Raw genomic sequence first — 18625 nt, 5'->3', positions numbered from 1 at the left:
ATGGTTCATGATAATTTGGCATTGAAGTTATCTATTACATACACTTCTAAGAACCCAAAGAGTGTCTCCTTGCAACTTTTAAGACACCGCAAATCTGAAAATTCGTCGACTTGTTACAGAAATGTAGTTTGAAAATATGACAAATTCAATAAAAATAATGCAACGATACTTAGTAATAAAATCAACTACTCCATAACTCACCAAAAGAATTTCTTCGTAGATGTATCCCTAAAATCATGGAACTTATGTGAGACACCATAAACATTATGGACTGATTATTATTGTGCGCCAGGAGACTTATAAGTGAAGTTTACACCACACAACAAAACTCACCTTTATCTTTGTTTCATTATTTGTACAAAAACCATAAAATAGTTTAAAATTTACCTTCAATTGACCCACAACAGACGATGCAGGAATCCAATCCTAGACCTGGAGATACTTTCTTTTATAAAACCTGGTTATTGAGATTCGGTCGATTTGATTCCGTTAGATGCGAATGGTCTATGGGATAATGGTTTGCCACTGCCGAAGTGTTAGTTATCAAGAGCAGCGGGTGTGCATCGAGTGTAACAAGTATTTTTAATTTTATTACTCTTTTTAAATCTTAAAATGATTTTGAAAATGGTTTGGAAGTGTACTTGATAAAATTGTGTGATAAAATAAAACATAAAAGGTTATAATGATGGGATTAATCTTCCATATCGATGAAATATGGGTGGAATTAATAAATGTATATTACTAATAAAAAAATGTTACACCATTAATATAAAAGATAAATTTTTAAATATCGTAACACTAAGAAATTTACATCAAGCCTAAGCTAGTTATTATGTGACCTATAAAATATTTGATTTAAATATAAACATTACATAGGGTTGTTCCAGTTTTTTTTTGAGCGTTTCACAGTGTTAGCCGAAAAACCAAGTTTTCGCCTTACATCAAAATCATGCGACGCGAGGATAAAAAATGCATCAGGACCGGGTGAGGCTAAGTTGTGCGCCATGTCAGGCAAAACCGAGCTTCACCAAATCGAAATTCCTAAGGGTTGGGGCGAGCCGAACCGTGTGACTCCAAAAAAAACGCATCGAGATGGGGCGAGTGAAGCCCATACATACCAATAACTCTTTACTTGTGAAACCATTCTAATAGAGGGAATCTTTCTAGTCTCAAATCTGAAAATTTCGAAAAAATTTAGATTAATAAAAGGAACAAAAAGGGCCAATTCAATTGGGACTTTTAATCGTTCTCAACTAGTCCTAAAAGATGGACTAATCCAATTGGAAAATCCCCATGATACTTAGGTAATAATTTTGAAACAACCGTCAAGAGATTATATGATAGAACTAGGATAAAATAATATAAATATTTACATATAATGCTTGACTAATAACCAAAATATAGCCATTCACAACATAAAGGAGATCATTAGTGAAATACTAACTGATTATTTTCAAAGTCTCTATAAATCGAGTCTATCGGTGAGGATGTTCCAGTTTGTGTAACACGCAATGAAAATGATTCCATCTTATTTATTCCAATTAAAGATGAATTTTTTTTTTTTGCCCTTAGGAAAATAACCAAATAAATCACCTGATCTAGATGATTTCCAGTGACTTTTTTTTCCAGGAGACCTGGTCTAATCCTCTAGAAGAAAATTTAAAAACAAAACAAATGAACTTAGAAATAATAAAACTCATATATTTTTGATCCCAAGGTTAAACAACCGAAAGACCCAAAATGGCCTTTGTAACACAATATATAAAGTCATTGCTAAAATTATAACAAGCATAATTAAACTTTTTTTTAAACAAAATCATATCTCCGTTTCAGTAGGAAAATGCTTGCTTGACCGACCAAAAATTCCGACTTTAATAGATGGATGGACCCCACTTTACTCCATTCACCATCCCAGTGTTATGATCGCGGCATGAGATGTCTATTCCCTTCTCTGGATGAAAATCGGGGGAAATTTCGGTGAGTATACCACTTCCAAATTTTCAATATGTACTTCTTTCCTCCGAATTAATATTAATATAATTTATAACTTCAAAAGGAAAAAAGCTAAACATGAGGACTAGATGCCAAATAAATATGTCAAGGACCTTCAACTGAATGAATTGGAAACTCCTACTTAAAGCATTAAAAACTTTTGGACTCAACTCTTACCGATACCGGTTACGTAAGAAAATCTAGTCTATTTTTAAAGAACTAAATATAATGGTTATACAAGAAGATGTCTACTTTATTAACTTTAGTATGCCTGATCTGCAGAATAAAATAGTGTTAGATTAATCTTTAGAAAATGTCGAATTTTTATTTTTTCTCCTTTTCGAGGTTAATCAAGTTTTCATCAACTTTGTACCACATGCATGTTACTCGAGATGAACATATCTAAAGGCAAGCGAATAATTCGGTTGGAAATCTTATTATTAATTATTAGTATTTTAAGAGTGTATTTTCGGCATTGGAATCTGACTCGACTGCTGACTTGATTCGAGTCAGATGTTAGACTGTTTGTTTTTAGTTTTGAGTTAGGTATGACTCGCGGTCTGATTCATATATAACCGATGATTCGGACCCATTTGAATCAGAGAATAAAATATCCCTTACTCATGCGACAGATTCACTAACTCATGTATTTTACCTAGCTAAATTGGGGGTCATGGGTTTTAATTGGGGGACATGAAGTACGGGACAAAAAAGGTCACCCAAACCTAATTTGAGTCATCCCTTAAAAAATATTTTCTAAATGGCAAAAATGCCCTTATGTGATTAGTATTAAGAATTAATTAGTTTGATTAGTGTGGTAAGTGTATTTAGATTAAAATCTGATTTTAAGATTTGGGAAAATGTGGTTTATGTGTTGAGAAGAAGAGGAGGAGTTTTGAGAGGAACAACTAGGGTTTTTAGAAATGAGTGATTCAAGTGGAGGGAATGAGGTTGGTGAAGCTTCAAACAACAACCATGATTGTGTTGATGAGTTTATTGTCTCAACTAATAGTATGTAATGGATGTTTGATGAAGAAATGTTGATAAATGAATCCATGGATAATGGTGCAAATGAAGATTGGATTTCTCAAAATGAAGGAACCGATCCTCCAAATGCAGAACCCGGAGCTCAAAGCAATCAGGTAAACTTCATATACTCTTCAAATCGTATGAATGGTGCTCCAAGTGGTCGATTCATGGTTACCATGAAAGTACACATAGTGATCAGAGTCGTTATAGTCGGGTGTTGAATAAACTAACGACTCTTGAAAGTCGTCGGTGCTTTGACTCTACCATTGACGACTTTAGCTTTCAACTTTTACAGGTTATGAAAAATCGTTAATGTGGTCAGCTAAAATTTGACGACTCTCTTTCAGCTAGGTCACAAAGAGTCGTTATCTTGTTTTTTTTTCAACCTAACGACTCTAGAGCCCAAACTTACTGTAAAGTAGCAGACGTAGGGTCGTCATCTATATAGTCATATTAATTGTCTTCCCTAACCAGCCATTATGAATTTTAGTTAGAGTCGTTAGGTACGGTAGTTATATATACTAACGACACTTGGGATGGAATATCATAATTTTTTATTTCATAGAATCATTTCATTGAGTCGTAAAAGACATACATCTTGCATAGCATTCCATTGAAGGAAATGAAATACAATAAATAATAACGGTGCACTTAAACACTTAACCATATATGGTGTAGTTATACATGGTGCCTTCCAAGATAAAGTAGCAATCTTCGAACTCAAACTTTTTCCCACGAAGCTCCTTATAATAGGTATACCCCTTCCCCAACTGAAAACGCAAACATACTTAGTTAGTATCGATCAAATCTTTGTATAAGTTTTACCTCTTGTTTAAATACTTACTCTTATAGCACTATGCATATCCAGAGAGGCTTCCCTTACGGCAGTAATTTCTCTTTTCAAGCAATGACACTCGAACTTTATCTTCTTGAAGCGTTCCTTGACTTGTTTCAAAGACCTTGAGTTGCAATTTCCGTCTAACGCCACAAAAACGATGAATACACGGTTCCACCAAGCATCTGATTTTTCATCAATATCTTTTCCTAGATCTTCAAAGTGGTTTTTGACTGTTTTTTCAAGCTCTCACCACGGCACAATCCTCTTAATAAGTATAGGTAGTAGTCATGGTGTTTCTATTATTTTTTCTCTTGGATGGTAATTAAATGACAAGGAGAAGAGAAGGTTGACGATTAGGGATTTGATATGGAAGAGTTGAGATATGGGCTTCTATATATATATATAGAATGGTACATTTCTATCAACGCATCAGCTTGTTCCTTATCTTGAGATCCGGTGAAGAGGTATCGGGTTTCTGTTGGACTACCTTTGCTCCATTTTGGATCGAGTTCCACATCTTCATTATCTTTGATCAGTGATGGGAAACGATCATAAAACCACACCTATAATAACCGAATGATGAAAATTTTAAAATGATGAAAAATTTAAAATAATGGAATAAACGTTAAAAAAAATAATTTTCAAGATTTTAAAACGTACAAAGATAAGACAACTTTCATCAATCCAAATACCTGGATTAGAGCCAAATTCCCATTAATTTGAGAAGTTCATTCGCGAGAGGCCTGAGAAAGCTGACCATTCAGATGTGCAACTATGGCAGTCCCTCAAGAGTACTTGTTCACATCTTCCAAGGGATCCAAAAGTTGAAGAAGGTTGGCGCTAACCCGATTAAGTTTGATGTCTGGAAATATAACAGACACAAAGACATACAACAAATATGTCGTCGCTGCATAACGACATTCCATATCATCGATACCATCTTTATCTTCCTTTTTTTGTGTCCCAGAAAACATCTCCCTAATCTTAACAAGTTTGTACTCTTTCTTCAAATAATTGGATCCCGACACAAAAATCTCATCAGTGGTGGCTTTATCCCGTCCAAACAAGTTCTTGGTCCACCCATAGATTTCATCCCAACTAGGCCTTTTATTGAACTTCTCACTGGTTGATTTTCCTTCGACCTGCAGCCCTAATATCTGTTCTGCATCATCAGGGGTCAATGTCATCTCGCTAACAGGAAGTTGGAATATGTCGACTTCAGCGTAATACCTCTCATAGATACTAGATACTGCAACCTTGTCATACGCAATCACATAGTTCACAACTGCATTGTACAAACCAGAGTTTTCAACATGCTTTCTAACTCCTGCACATTCACCTTCTAGCGGCCACAAATTCATTTTTTTAAAAGAAGATTGGTGCCTGAAAAGACGTACAGCATTCTTATGATCCTACAAAACATAAACGAATAAATATTAAAAAAAATAGAAAGTTAACTACAACTAATCAAATAGCAAGAAAATATGGGATTCTTACGATAGTCTCATAGATGGTATGATCCCACGATCCAGGATATCCAAATGGAACTTTACCGTCATCTTTAGGTTCTCCTCTACATTTACCACTTCGAAGAGGAGACAACATCATATGAGTCTCGGGAATGTGTCTCGCGCTGGGTGCAATATCTGTTCCATCCTTCTTAACCCTCTTTACCGGCTTCGGCTTTGCATTCTTTTCCTCAGCTTCTACATCTTTTTTACCATCGTCTTCTTCATCCTCCTTATCACCAGCAACATCCTCTCCATCCTTATCACCAGCATCATTACTTTCATCCTTATCACCAGCATCATCCCCTTCATCCTCTTCTCCCTCCTCATCACCATCATTATTCCCTTTATACCCTTCCTCTTCCTCATCACCACCATTACCATCTTCTTGTATATATTTTTATTGTATCTATTCTTCTTGTATCTCTTGTTCTTGGATCTCTTCTTATTGGATCTCTTCTTCTTCCTCTTCTTCACCACTAGTGTTAGCGGAAACAATAGGAGAGTCTGATTCTAAGGAATCGGACAACTCATTACCTTTGTCTCTTGGTTCGGTTCTAGAAAATGATACCTCACTCGGCCTTCTTCCGCGTAATGGACCGGCAAGTAGGTATCTATCGTGGCCGGGAGTTCTGGAAGGATAAGTTACTGTTATTTCAACCTTATCTTTGGTTTTCTTGGCACTACAATCCAAACACGGAAAAAAAAAACTAATAAGACATAAACTTTATGGAATCAGTTAAAGGTCGTCAATGGGATGGTCTAAAAAACTAACGACTCTTCATGAATGGGTAACGACTCAAGTCTTTACACGGCAACGACTCTTTAAAAAAATTTGGACATAGAAGGTGAGTTTGGTTCAAAAAGGGTCGTTATTGTTTAAAAATGGGTCGTCAAAATAGCAATGACGATCTTATAATATGGATGACTGACTCTAGGGAATATAGATAAATGACGACTCTTTGGGACCTAAGATGACGACTCTATCATTTTTTTTCAATAGATGGTTGTTCGAGTTCAACCCATAGTCGTCAAGCAATAAGTAAGGGTCGTCGGACATAAGTCGTCATCTTCAACCTAATATGGTAACGACTCTATTCTAGGGAACAGAATATTGAAGTAGCAGATCTACAGTCGTCATCTTCAACCTAACAGGTTAACAATTTTTCATAAAAAAACATGCAAACTAACAGTCGTTAGGGTATTATTTGTCGATACTAACGACTTTCACTCTCTAACTTCTAACTTTCAGTTACCAATCTCGATTACACAATCAAAACACAACCAAAACATCGAATAGGAGATGGGTTTAAGTTCAGATACCTTATAATTGGAGCCGTTTTCTTTTTGGGTTTCGATTTTGTAGCTTCATGAGTTCTTCTCACATACACCTTTGCGTTTACCGTATCTACAAGATTAGGGATTTGAAGTGCTTTGCGAGCGGTCTTTTTTTTAGCCATGTTTGTAGATGAAGTTAATCGTCGATCAAAGTTTTATCATCAACGATGATGAATCGGTTGAAGAAATTGTTTTCCCTCGGTGGAGTCGTTAATGGTGGTGGTGGAAAAGAGAAAGGAGGGAGAGGAAGATGAAGATGAAGAAAAACTGATTTTCTCTTTTGTTTAGATTAGGGTATATAGATTGGGGACCTTAATTAGGGTGGTTAATTAGTAAAACTGTTTTTTAATTAGTAAAGGGTAAAATAGTATATTCGTCACAAGATTTATACACCCATCAAAAATTTGGGGGGGAAACAAAATTTCATGGCCCCCAATTAGAACTCATGTCCCCCAATCAAACGAGGATACTTTTTAGTCAAATGAATCAGATTTTACTCAAAAAAATAAACATATTGAGTCAGATCCAAATGAATCAACTGAAATCAGTCAGATCCAGACAAGTCAATTTCAGACGACTCATATGAGTCGGGACAAAACAAACACACATGAAATCTCTCTCATATTGAAGAACTCACTTGGAAGGCTTTCGTGTTATTTTTATGCCTTTTTTTTCTTCGCGTGGATTTCTTTCTTCTGGAACCTAGGAAGAATAGGTCAACGAAAAACTATTATGTCGACGGAATGTGAATTTGGGGTATGAACTTAGTGAACTGGTAGGTATATGGAGTGCATTTTGCAAAAACATACATAACTAAATATCACAAATTCGAGAATGTATTTTGATTCTTAGCAGAGCTACTCTTCGGATTACTAATCTTTAGCTCTTAAAGTAGTTAAGTTCTTCCTAAAGAAAGATGAGGATATGAAATATTGTAAGTAGGCCTGCACAAGAAACCGACCGGGCCGACAAACCCGACCGGGACCTACAGAACCGGCCAAAAATCGTGTTGAACCGTTCATCCAACGGCCGGTGACAGTTATAAGAATCGAAACCGTTGATCTAACGGCTCGATGCACGGTTTCAAGTCCAAAACCGGCCGAGCCGAGCTGAAATAAACCGGCAAAATTCTGGCCATTGATCTCAATATTACTTTTAATCATAACCGTCCATTTACATATATATATATGATATTAAGTTTAACCTAACCTTAGAAAATTAAATCACATTCTCTCTCAAATTTTCTTCACTTCAGCGCCTCTTCTTCTCTCAGGCTCTCACATATACCACCAACTCCAACTTCCATCACCACGACCTGCTCTCCATCATCTTTTTCTTCTCAATCGTTTAATTTTGGAAGAAAAATATACTAATAAAGTAATCATCTCCATGGATTGATTCATTTAATGTTAACAGTGAAGCTTAAAGTTGAATTTTATGCTTACAACCTATTTTGCTTTTGATGTATGGATTAATCAATTGTTTAATTTTTGTTATTTTTTGAGTTTCTAAACCCTAGTCTTTAATTTTGGTTGTTTCATGGTTTGGGGTTCTATGTTCTTTGTGAATCAGTGGATGAGTTGATTTGAATATCAGTTATATTCTTCATGAATTATACTGTAAATTTGTGTACCCAAAATTTCGAAATGGTTGTATAATTGAAATCTACAGCCTTTGTATGGATGAAAGCGTGTTGAACATGATAGAAAGTTAGAAAAGAATTTGCAGTTTCAAGAACTAATTCCGACAACACAAATCTGCCAGAAAATCGGCCTAAATACCGTCACCGACCAAGCCGACTCAGATCGATTAAAAATTGTACCAAAGAAAGGTCGACTGTTCCACGGTTTCAGTATGGAAAACCGTCCTATAGTCGGCTCGCTGACCAGTATTGGCCAAAAACCGTGCCGACCGGCCGAAGTGCGGGCCTAACCGTAAGCATAAACATTTCGTGCACCTTAAATACTACCCACTCTACCAAAAGTTATCTTGTATATGCCCCACCAAATCCAACCATTTATATACACGTGTAAAGTGCTGGTCAAAATCTTTCAATAGAGTCGCACCCACCCCCCAAAGATGGGTTCTCAAGAGTCGAGACTCAATCCCCACTTCCCCAGTAAAATAGACACTGACCCTCGGCTCAAAGTGATAAAATCCTAAGCAGTCTTTGCTCCACCTGCCCAAACTTCTCTCCGGAGTTCAGAGATCAGGGATTCATACATCTCAACACCTCCATTCTTGCAGGTACTATCTCTCGCTAACACTTTCCAATGCGCTTTATCTTTGTTTTGCTCTTTTTTTTCTTTGTTGAAAACACACACAACTATGAACTGATCAAATTAGTTTTATCTTCTTTTTGATTTTATCATTGATTGAAATCAGCGAAAATCATGGGCTCTTTTAATTTTTCATGTTTTCTCAATGAATTGTAAGATTGGCTCGATTTGCTTGTTTGTTTGAGTGATTGTCAACAATGAGTAGTACAATACTAATACTGTTAACATTGAGTACTTGTTCTTTGAATACTAAAAACACTGTGTATTTTACTTTTAGGTGCTTGAACAAGTGACTTACTTACAATCCATCCTCATTAGCCATGTGATGCACCCAGTTAGATCTTACCAGGATGGAATTGACTTCTTTGGATGTTGCAATGGCCTGTTTTTTTTTTGTTTTTTTTTAAGGCATGTTAGTAAGTATTAATCGCTTGTTCTTATCTTATGGAATCCAACAACACGAGTGTAAGAAGATACCATTTCCAACATTTTCAGAAGCGGAAAAATGCTTGAGTTACGCAGAGTATGGAATTGGGAATTTTGAAGGTAGTTATGAGGTTATGGTGTATCCGTTGAAAAATAACAAATGGAAAGGAGTTGAGGAAATCTATATCGATACTCTTGTTCACCGAAATGTACCTGATAGGGCTCGGATGCCTGTTAACGGAGCTCTGCACTGGATAGCAGATGTGGAAAGCCTGTTAAGTTAACCAGATGCCACAGCCTTAATTACCTGAGTGATGAAAATGCTGGAATGAGTTTGTGTGTTTTAGGAGGATCTCTGTGCTTGCTTGGCTTTGATCCTGAGGTTGGTGCAGATGTGAGGGAGATGAAGCAAGATGAGATGTAAAATCATGGAACAAGCTATTCACAGTTGAAGTATTTAACGCCCTTGCTTAAGTATAATGCTACCAGTTGGGGTGAAAAATGGTGTGACTGCACAATTGAAAGGGTCAAAACGAAAAGAAAAAAACTGTCTTCCTAGCAACAGCATCCTGAGGATCAGGTGTTGAATAAAAGATTTTAGCTGATAATTGGAAGCCATCTCGTATGTGCTTAAATTTTTATGGAAATTCACAATTGCTTATGCGGTGTCTGACTTTGTAGCTGGAACCCCGTGGAAATTATCTTATGTTTTGCCTGTGCCATTCGGCAACATTGTGAAATCTCCGATATCTGAACTGAATCCAGCACTTCTGACAGAACCTAGCTATTGCCTGAAATTCAAACCAATTCTGAAATTCAAACTTCTGCTTATGTCTGGGGCACAGAACCTAGCTATTGCCTGTTCAAACCAAGACATAACATTCCCAGCCCTAAGACTCTAACATGCTCTGTACTATCAATCAAACTCGACATCTGTAGAAGAAATTCCTTACAAAAACGCACTCAAAAAGCAGCTGATAATTTAGGGGAGAAAAAAAATGAACAAACAAAATAGAGTAAATGGAAGAAATGATCATTGACATTACTTAAGAATTGCACTAGACCCAAAATAATGAAAATGTAACTCAAACACTGTCAGGAATTTGGCTAAAAGAAATCAAGTCATTTCTCAGAACTTGCTTGACAAAATGTGAACTATCCTTACATCCAAAACAAGAACTAATTGAGCTCAATTCAAAACAAGAATTCCTCAAAACTGATGCAATTACTAATAATGAGAAACAATAAAATCGCCTAATGAAGATCCAAGGAGCACCGCCAAAGAATGTTGAGCCAAAAGAACCATTAATCTGTATCAGCATCATAGAAATCATCTTCTTGGGACTTGCTTGACAAAATGTGAACTATTCTTGCATCAAAACTAGAACTTATTGAGTTGATTTCATAACAAGAAATCCTCAAAAGTGAGTATTAATACAAGGAGTTGCGTGGACATATTTATAGCCTTCAGTGGACCATAGCTCTTTGGAAATTGTTGCTTTAAAGTCATAACAAGATAGGACGCGAGCTAGCCAATCCCATAGGAGTATTCTACTGTCTGTTGAGGATAATAGTCGGCATTCGGATTCTAGATTTACCTTCCTACTGAAGATTTTGTTCCAAATAAAAGAGCTGGGGGAAGTTGCTTCCAAACTAGTACTAAACACCCATATATCCATCATATATTCACTTTGCTCTGTGTATGGTATACACAAACAGAGATCCCCTTCGAGTGTACTGCAAATATAGGAAGTGGAGTGGAGAGGCTGAACTGGTGACTGCAGGGAACCAAATGTTTCATCTGCTAAACTAAAAGCTATAATCTCAATGCCAGACCCTGTATCGATCAACCAATGCAGACTTCCATTCGCAGCAATGCCTGGCTTCAAAAATGCATATGGAATCTTTGGTTTGTCTCTCTACTTTCTGCCCTCACCTAGAGAGTTTACTTGAAAGCGTCGCTCACCAAAGTCGATTTCACAAATTCTGACTAGCTTGTACTTCTTGGTGGAAATACAGTATCCGAAACCAATACACTTGAAGGACGCACTCGTCTCGTTAAACACAGCAACGCTTTCGGTGGTAAATGGGTTGTAAACGCATGTAACATCTGAGAACCAATACGTTTGAGTTCTATAACATATCAATCCATTGCAGGAGCCAACAAACTCGAAGAAATTCTTTCCAGTAGATAGACTGGGTAACTGCATGGCCAGTTTGTTCCACTTTTGGGGACAATCCGTAGATACACTATGCAGTACTATATCAGAATTTGCTTCTTTATAATAAAATTCTATGGCATGGCCACTATATTTTGGAGTAATGGCAAACAAAATACCTATGTTTGGATTATCTGTTGCTTTTGCTTCACCTTCAGCTGGAATCGCTTCCTGTTGATTAATTCCAGCATAGCACTGAACTATAAGATTGCAACCAAATTCTACTTGTTCTGTCAATTCTTTGATTTCTTCTTCCAATTCTTTCTTCTTATCAATACTATTCTTCAACGCCTGTAATTTTGCATCAAGATTGGCACTCAATTCTTTAAAGTCAGAAGAAGAAATACGTTGAATCAGAGGATTTTCATCACCACCCAATTCATAACATTGTTGCAGAGCTTCTATATCTTTTTCCAAATCCTTGACTTCATCTTTGCAATCCCTTAACAATTTTAACTGTGGTTCAAGATGAGCTCTCAGCAGTGGGTTTGAATCATGATCATGTTGACGAGAAGAACTACTCCCCTTTTCAGTAATACTAACACGTTCTTGTTTTCTACTGCTGCTACTGCTATCATCTTCTTTCTTATCTGCTGGTTCTTCTTCATCAGCTTCTCGAGAAAATAACTCAGCTACTGTTGTAATACGCGCTTCTTGATTTTCACCTTCTTTATCATCTTCTTTCTTATCTGCTGGATCTTCTTGATCATGGGGTTGAGAAAACAACTCAGCTAATGTTGTCCTACTACTTGTTCCTTGTTCATCACTTTCAGATTTTCCACCACCACCATCAACAACATTTTTTCCTCTCCTATCTTCCATTATCACAGTTTCTTGAAACTCTATCGAAGCTGCTTCTTTGGTTTAGTTTTGGACGATTTTCTTTGAGGATTCTGGTTAATTTCAAAGTAGATTTTTGAAACTAACTTACTGGGTATTGATGAGTTTTCTTGGTTGAAGGTTTCTCTGAATTTCTCTGATTTAGAGAGAGTGATTTGATAAATTGATATACTACTAGTCTCATGTTTTTATAGGGAGGGAATTTGTGGAAGGGGAAGACGGTTTACTTGCAGGAGCACTTCTGTCACGTGAGATTTGAATGTCAAAAGGCACTTGGGTTTAAGATATGGGGCACGCCTTGCCTCGCCTCGCCTCAGGCTTTTGTCTTTGTTATGGCTCTTTTCATCCCTTTTTTTCCACATAACTGGAGTCCTAATGATACCACTAGCACCGCTTATAGCCTCATATGCTACATTATGATTGCATATCAAAATAATACAGAAATATGCAACTACTGTTACTGTACCTGCACATACCTTGGCTTATTGCTCAGATTGTAATAGAAGCAAAGAGGTAGTATTTGACCACTCTGCAGGAGACACGGTATGCACTCCAGATGCGGGCATGCGTCAGATGCTCACTCCATCGATGAGACATCTGAAATGGAGGACCTTTGCGAATAATACTGGTGATGATGACCCGTTCGTGTTGGTGGTCCATCAAACCCTCTCCTCACTGATGATGCTTGATACTGCCATAAACACCATTAGTCACATTCTGCCAAAAAACCAAAAGGTATGAAACACATTATGCTTGCAAACCAAATATCTCGTCAAATGAATGATTCAAATAAAAGGTCTAGTAAACCCAAAAAACCAAAAGGTATGGTAATAGTATTGGATTACCTATAATGCTGTAAATCGGATTGAGATGTGAAAATCAGCACATCCACTCCAGGAATGAGCTTTTGTCCAGCACATTACATTCGCACGAGCTTTACATGAGCAATGAGAAGCGAGGAGAGGGTTTGCACTGCCAAGAGATTGCAGCAACATCAAGCAGAAATGGGCAGGTCGTGGTGTAATAATGTACAAGCAATGAAGACGGTTTCAAAGGACAATCAAATCCTCCAACATTCAGGGCTTCAATCCAATTGGAAATGGGGAGTTAATTCAATCGAAATTGGGGGATTCACGAAAAGGATGAAATAAGACAGCAATACTGAGGATCAATCAAATCCTCCAACATTCCAAAATAAAAAGACAGATCCTAGATCCATAATCTTCAATACATTTACTAAGAAACTAGAGATTATCAAGCTCGTTCACCTCTAATTCTTCTGGCAAGTTGAATGTCTTTAGGATAATCGTAACCCTTTTAGCATGAACCGCACAGAGATTAGTATCTTCAAAAACGCTTCAGCAGCTGCTTGTTAGAGCTGCAACCTTAAATCAGTTTTGAAATCTTGAGCGATCTCACGAACTAACCTTAAATCGGTACTCTTTTGGTATTTCCTGATTTCACGAAGAGCAACAGTTCCTGGCCTGAATCTGTGTGGTTTCTTCACTCCTCCGGTCGCTGATGCTGATTTACGAGCAGTTTGCTTAGTACGAGCCATTTTCTAGAAATGAAGTTGCAGAGATCTGATAAATTGAGGTTTCTGAGAGAATTGTAGAATTGATTTGTGAGGAATTGGGTTCGGGAATGGGGGATTTATAGAGGAAGAGATTGTTTTTGGGGGAGATTGTGGTTTTAGTTCTTTGCTGTTTTTCTATTGGGTGTCGTACAGATAAGAGGGATTGAGTTTTATTGTAATCGACGGCTGATACCGGTCTATAAGATTCCGAATCTGGTTGAAATTTTTTGGCGGAGTTCAAAATTTCAAATTCAAAGTTGAAAACTTCAGAATGAAATTTTTTGAACAGAATTTGGCGGTGGCGGGATATTTTAACCAAAATTTTGAATTTAGTTGTTGGGGTGCTCAGAAACAGTAAAAACTTCGGCAGTAACATTCACATTTTGCAGTAAAAATGGGAATGAGACGGTGTTTGCCAAGAATTGTTTCTTAATGGATTTATACACAGTATGACCAGTTTCCCTTTTGACTAGAAAACTGATCAAAAATTGATCTGTCCCCAAACCATGTTTTGAAAACATACAAGGCTCTCTTCCAGTTGAGCGTAAGAACTAGTTTGGTCTTTGGTGCTGTAGTTCACAGTGGCCAAGTCAAAAAGTAAAAAAAAAATGCGTTTGCATTTCATAGCCGCTGTCGTCAAAGAAGTTGCAAAGTGGACTACCCTGTCATTGGAATATCATATTCATAGTAGAGGAAATAGAAGAACAAATGCAAATTGTAAATATGGAAAATTTGGAAATTGGAACTCTAAACATTTTACAACTGACACAGCTAGTATTATCAGATTCATAAAACAAACTTAAGATTACAGAATCAAATTACAACGTTAGGGTGAGAAAAAATAACTACAAAATGAACTTATGGTCAAGAAGTAGGCAGAAAACAAATGATTAACATTCACAAATAGAGATGCAGCAAATTTCGAGTAAAATATAATACCCATAAAAAAGAAAGACATTATAAAGGAATATTAAGAACACACCATGTTGAGTTTATACACTATGCAGCGTGGAAAAAAATGTAATTGCAGGTTACATCCATACATTGTAAGGACAAAGGATGTTCGCTCCGTGAGACAATGTGCATCAGGTCAGTTGAAGTGGTCATCATTAAGGAAACCCTGAATGAAGCCAATTCCTAGTCATGGAGTTGCTCTCTTGATTACCACGGCCTTCTATAAACATATGAGCATTGGGAACATGGGTAAGGACAGGTAAAGAGCACACTGGAAAATCTTGCGCCACAAGACCCCTATCCTGTGGTCTGTGCACTGTTCTGTACTTCTGTTGATCAACCGGTAAAAGGGTAGGACTGAAAACCAGATATTTTCTATTTCAAGGATTAAGAGTAAGCAAGCAGTTTGAAAGGATGACAGATCCATAAATGAATGGATACATGGATCACAAAATTGATAACAATTAACAATCACTTTGATATGGATGCCCACTGCAATTCTGAAGGACATTAACTAAACTGGAAGCAGGAACAGCAACTAACTATACAATATTAGACACATGATCCTTAAAAAGCAATTCATTCGATGCAAATGAGCAACTTACAGCTAATTAAGGTTCAAACATGAAAACTAAAATTCTTATTGTTTGTTTGTTGATAATACTAGTCTTATAATACTACTAACTTATCAAGGCTCAAACCTGACCATTCTGAAGCAGACAGCGAGTGATCTCAGTTCCTTAATATCACCCTACCATTTGATTCTGCATGAAAAAGGGGGGGAAATGAAATTAAAATCTTAAAATGAATTTCCAAAGTTCCAAATCATCAAAGAGTTTCTCTTAAAAATCCAAGATTCAGAACTACAGGGACATCTTGCTTAGCCCACTAAAGTATCCACATAAGCATGCCATATCAGTGAAAATGTATAACAATAAAAAAGAGTACAGCAGATCAGATAATTGACAACCCTCAAACCATTCTGGAATCCAGCCTACCAAATTAACCAGTACTCATCTAAGCTGTAAACTCAGCTCAACAACAAATGAAGTTCCTAATCATCAGGAGCTGGGTGAAGTTCATAGATAGACCCTACTACAGTTAGCCATGCCAAATTGAAGTAATCTGTTAGTGGCATTTTCTTCCCTGAAATCAAACCAGGAGGGAGCGGAGAGCAAGGTCCAGGATTAAAGGAGACGGCTGAATATACACATCTTAACACCGCATTCAAAAAGAATTTATACAACCTGCTAACTGATATGACTGGACTTCTTCACATAAAAGGCCACTATGTTATTACGAGTTCCAGACAAGCAGTGATGCAAGAATTAAACGAAAAAATCACCACAGAAACAAATTACTTGGTCATCAAAGTTCTATAATGCTTCTATGTTGATTCTGTAACTTAAATTGCTCCACCTAGTAACCCATTTCTAATATGTAATCGGGTGGTTCTCGCACCACCAAGTGGCTGGGTGTGGTGCTATCATTTGAGATCAGGAAGGCCTCTTTTTACTGCTACAGGATGGATCACATCTTTTGATGTATCATTACACGAGCTCTCACACATCATATAATTTCAGTTGCTATATCGAAAAATAAAATCCTAAATTTCCTAATTGAGTAGAATCAGTAAATGTCACTACTATTACCTTATCAAGGAGGATCACATCTGAACATTCTGGAAGAGCGAGCGAGCCATATGAAGACGAGTATTTGCTTCTTCGTTCATTGCATCCAGTGCTCTCAGTTCCTTAATCTCATCCTGCCATTTCTCAATCTGTTCCTTATGAATTCTGTATGGAAAATGAAATTGAGATTAGAAAAAATTGAAAGCTCAAAATTGAAAATCACAAAAGAGTTTCCTCTTGAATTTTCAATTATCTCACCCAATAATACGTTCTTCAAATTCATTACTAAAATCTTTAAAGAGTGTTTTTCCTGCCTCAAGCATCTCCGAAACCTAGAGAGAAAAATTTGAAGGTAAAATACATAAAAACATCTGAGTAACAACGAATTAGGACGATCAACACATACGAGGTTGAGGATCACCATTACCTGTTGAGTGAATCGCTCAATCTTTTCAAGAACTCCATTAATAAGGCTTTCCATCTCTTCAGATCCTGCTGCAACTGTTTCAACTTCTTCCATTACTAAACCGTTTTCATTTTCCTCCTCCTCTTCTACCATCTAAACAGTAAACCAAAAAAAAAAACAAATTCTAGACTTCGTGAAAAAACGGAGAAGAGAAAGGTGATAATTCGGTCGAGAAGAAGAAAGAAATCAGTACTGTTTGTTTGATTCGTTTCCTTGAAGTTTCAATCCCGTCCATCTGATCAGGTTGTAATTGTCCGGGTTTGGGAGAAGCTTCTTCTTTTTCTGAGATCTAGAAAATAAATCGCGGGATAATTTGAAATTATTTGAAAACTGAAAATTGAGAAATGAAATTTCAGGATATCCTTTCACACTATTTATACACGACAGTTATGAGTAGAGCGAAGGAGTTCTAAATTTTGTGGGAACCCCTTATAAAATGATTAAGGAAGATGGTGGGCGGTGTTTACAAGGTCATGACGGAGACATTGAGTGTGGTTTGCAGCTTTTGGGTGTGTGGGTCCCACCAGGAATAGAGAAATAAAAGAAGTCATATGACGAAAAGAAAATCTCATTTCCATTAACTCAGAAAATCAGGTGGAGATCATCTGCCACATCTCGGACTGCTTTGCAGTGATTGTTAGACTTCAGATTAGAAGACTCTTGTGAGATTGCCAATGCAAGTGCATCCACTGACGAAGATGAAACCTGATTTGAGTCGCAATTTAGAGGCAGCATATTGATAGTAACCCTAGTTTTCTCAAAAACTCCATAAGAGGGCTTCCCAGCTTTCTACGTCGAATTGATTTGATAGTGTCTCCAGAGTCTGCACCGTATAGAACAGAATCCATGGGTGAACTGAAACGAAGAACACCGGAGGGTCAGCACAAATAAAGCAGAAAAAGTATAGAAGCATGGAATGGAAAGAGACTGCAAAGAATACATTGACGGCTTATATAAAACCTGGTCTATAGTTAACCTACAAGGGACATCCTTGTGAGCATTCGACCAACTAAATAATGAGCAGTTCGAGATATGATTGCCGTATTCCAGTTTCAAAATCGAGTTCCACTTTCTTGATTCCCTAAAATATTGTTACCAGCGACTCACCCTTAATCAGAAGAACGCCTATCGCCAATGGAAAGGGCTGCAACATAGGGAAAATCTACCCTTCCAGAATAAAAACTTCAGGAGCAACATAGGTTGGACCACACCAGACAATCTCTGAGTAAAAACTCTGCATTCTGATATATACAAGAATCAGCGTAAAAACTTGATTCTTAAGACAAGCCATCATAGCGTGTATCTGAGAGTGCCGTGTAGCAAGCAACAGATCCCTGCTTAACCAGCAAGGAAGATTACAAAACTTGATTTAATCATTCCAAAGACATTAACCTAAGTGGGACTCCTTTGTTGACAACTAGTATAGCCTAAAAGAGAAGACCATTTTAACTATTACATGTGAAAACAAGCTTTTTGACAGCAAATCAAACAACGAAGAAGAACATGATAAAACTGAATCCTAATTTTTA

The 18625-nt window shown here is 37.0% G+C and overlaps 2 protein-coding genes and 1 long non-coding RNA gene across 5 annotated transcripts; 1 reads left to right on the top strand and 2 right to left on the bottom strand.

The window, feature by feature from the left end:
- The first annotated feature begins 8830 nt into the window (after window positions 1-8830).
- LOC113308049 lies at window positions 8831-10071 on the top strand. Its single transcript, XR_003339452.1, has 2 exons — window positions 8831-8952; window positions 9262-10071. It is a non-coding gene; the product is annotated as an uncharacterized LOC113308049 (long non-coding RNA).
- A 386-nt stretch (window positions 10072-10457) lies between these two features.
- On the bottom strand, window positions 10458-14075 carry LOC113309495. 3 transcript variants are annotated; one of them, XM_026557920.1, is made up of 3 exons: window positions 13738-14075; window positions 13315-13551; window positions 10458-13186 (listed from the first exon to the last, which is right to left on the bottom strand). In XM_026557920.1, the coding sequence occupies exon 3, from the start codon at window positions 12449-12451 to the stop codon at window positions 11330-11332; it is 1122 nt and encodes a 373-aa protein (XP_026413705.1). In that variant the 5' UTR covers window positions 12452-13186; window positions 13315-13551; window positions 13738-14075; the 3' UTR covers window positions 10458-11329. The 3 variants fall into 3 exon arrangements, with proteins under 3 accessions (XP_026413705.1, XP_026413703.1, XP_026413704.1); XM_026557918.1 differs by having other exon boundaries at window positions 13315-14075; XM_026557919.1 differs by having other exon boundaries at window positions 10458-13160; window positions 13315-14075.
- A 1378-nt stretch (window positions 14076-15453) lies between these two features.
- On the bottom strand, window positions 15454-17532 carry LOC113314189. Its single transcript, XM_026562959.1, has 5 exons — window positions 17290-17532; window positions 17058-17189; window positions 16889-16962; window positions 16652-16795; window positions 15454-15763 (listed from the first exon to the last, which is right to left on the bottom strand). The coding sequence occupies exons 1-4, from the start codon at window positions 17329-17331 to the stop codon at window positions 16666-16668; spliced, it is 378 nt and encodes a 125-aa protein (XP_026418744.1). The 5' UTR covers window positions 17332-17532; the 3' UTR covers window positions 15454-15763; window positions 16652-16665.
- Window positions 17533-18625: the final 1093 nt, after the last annotated feature.

This window comes from Papaver somniferum, chromosome 9, assembly GCF_003573695.1.
Source record: "Papaver somniferum cultivar HN1 chromosome 9, ASM357369v1, whole genome shotgun sequence".
In the NCBI taxonomy this organism is placed as follows: domain Eukaryota; kingdom Viridiplantae; phylum Streptophyta; class Magnoliopsida; order Ranunculales; family Papaveraceae; genus Papaver; species Papaver somniferum.
Note: the sequence above shows the minus strand (reverse complement) of the source record. Positions and strands in the feature narration are given on the sequence as shown.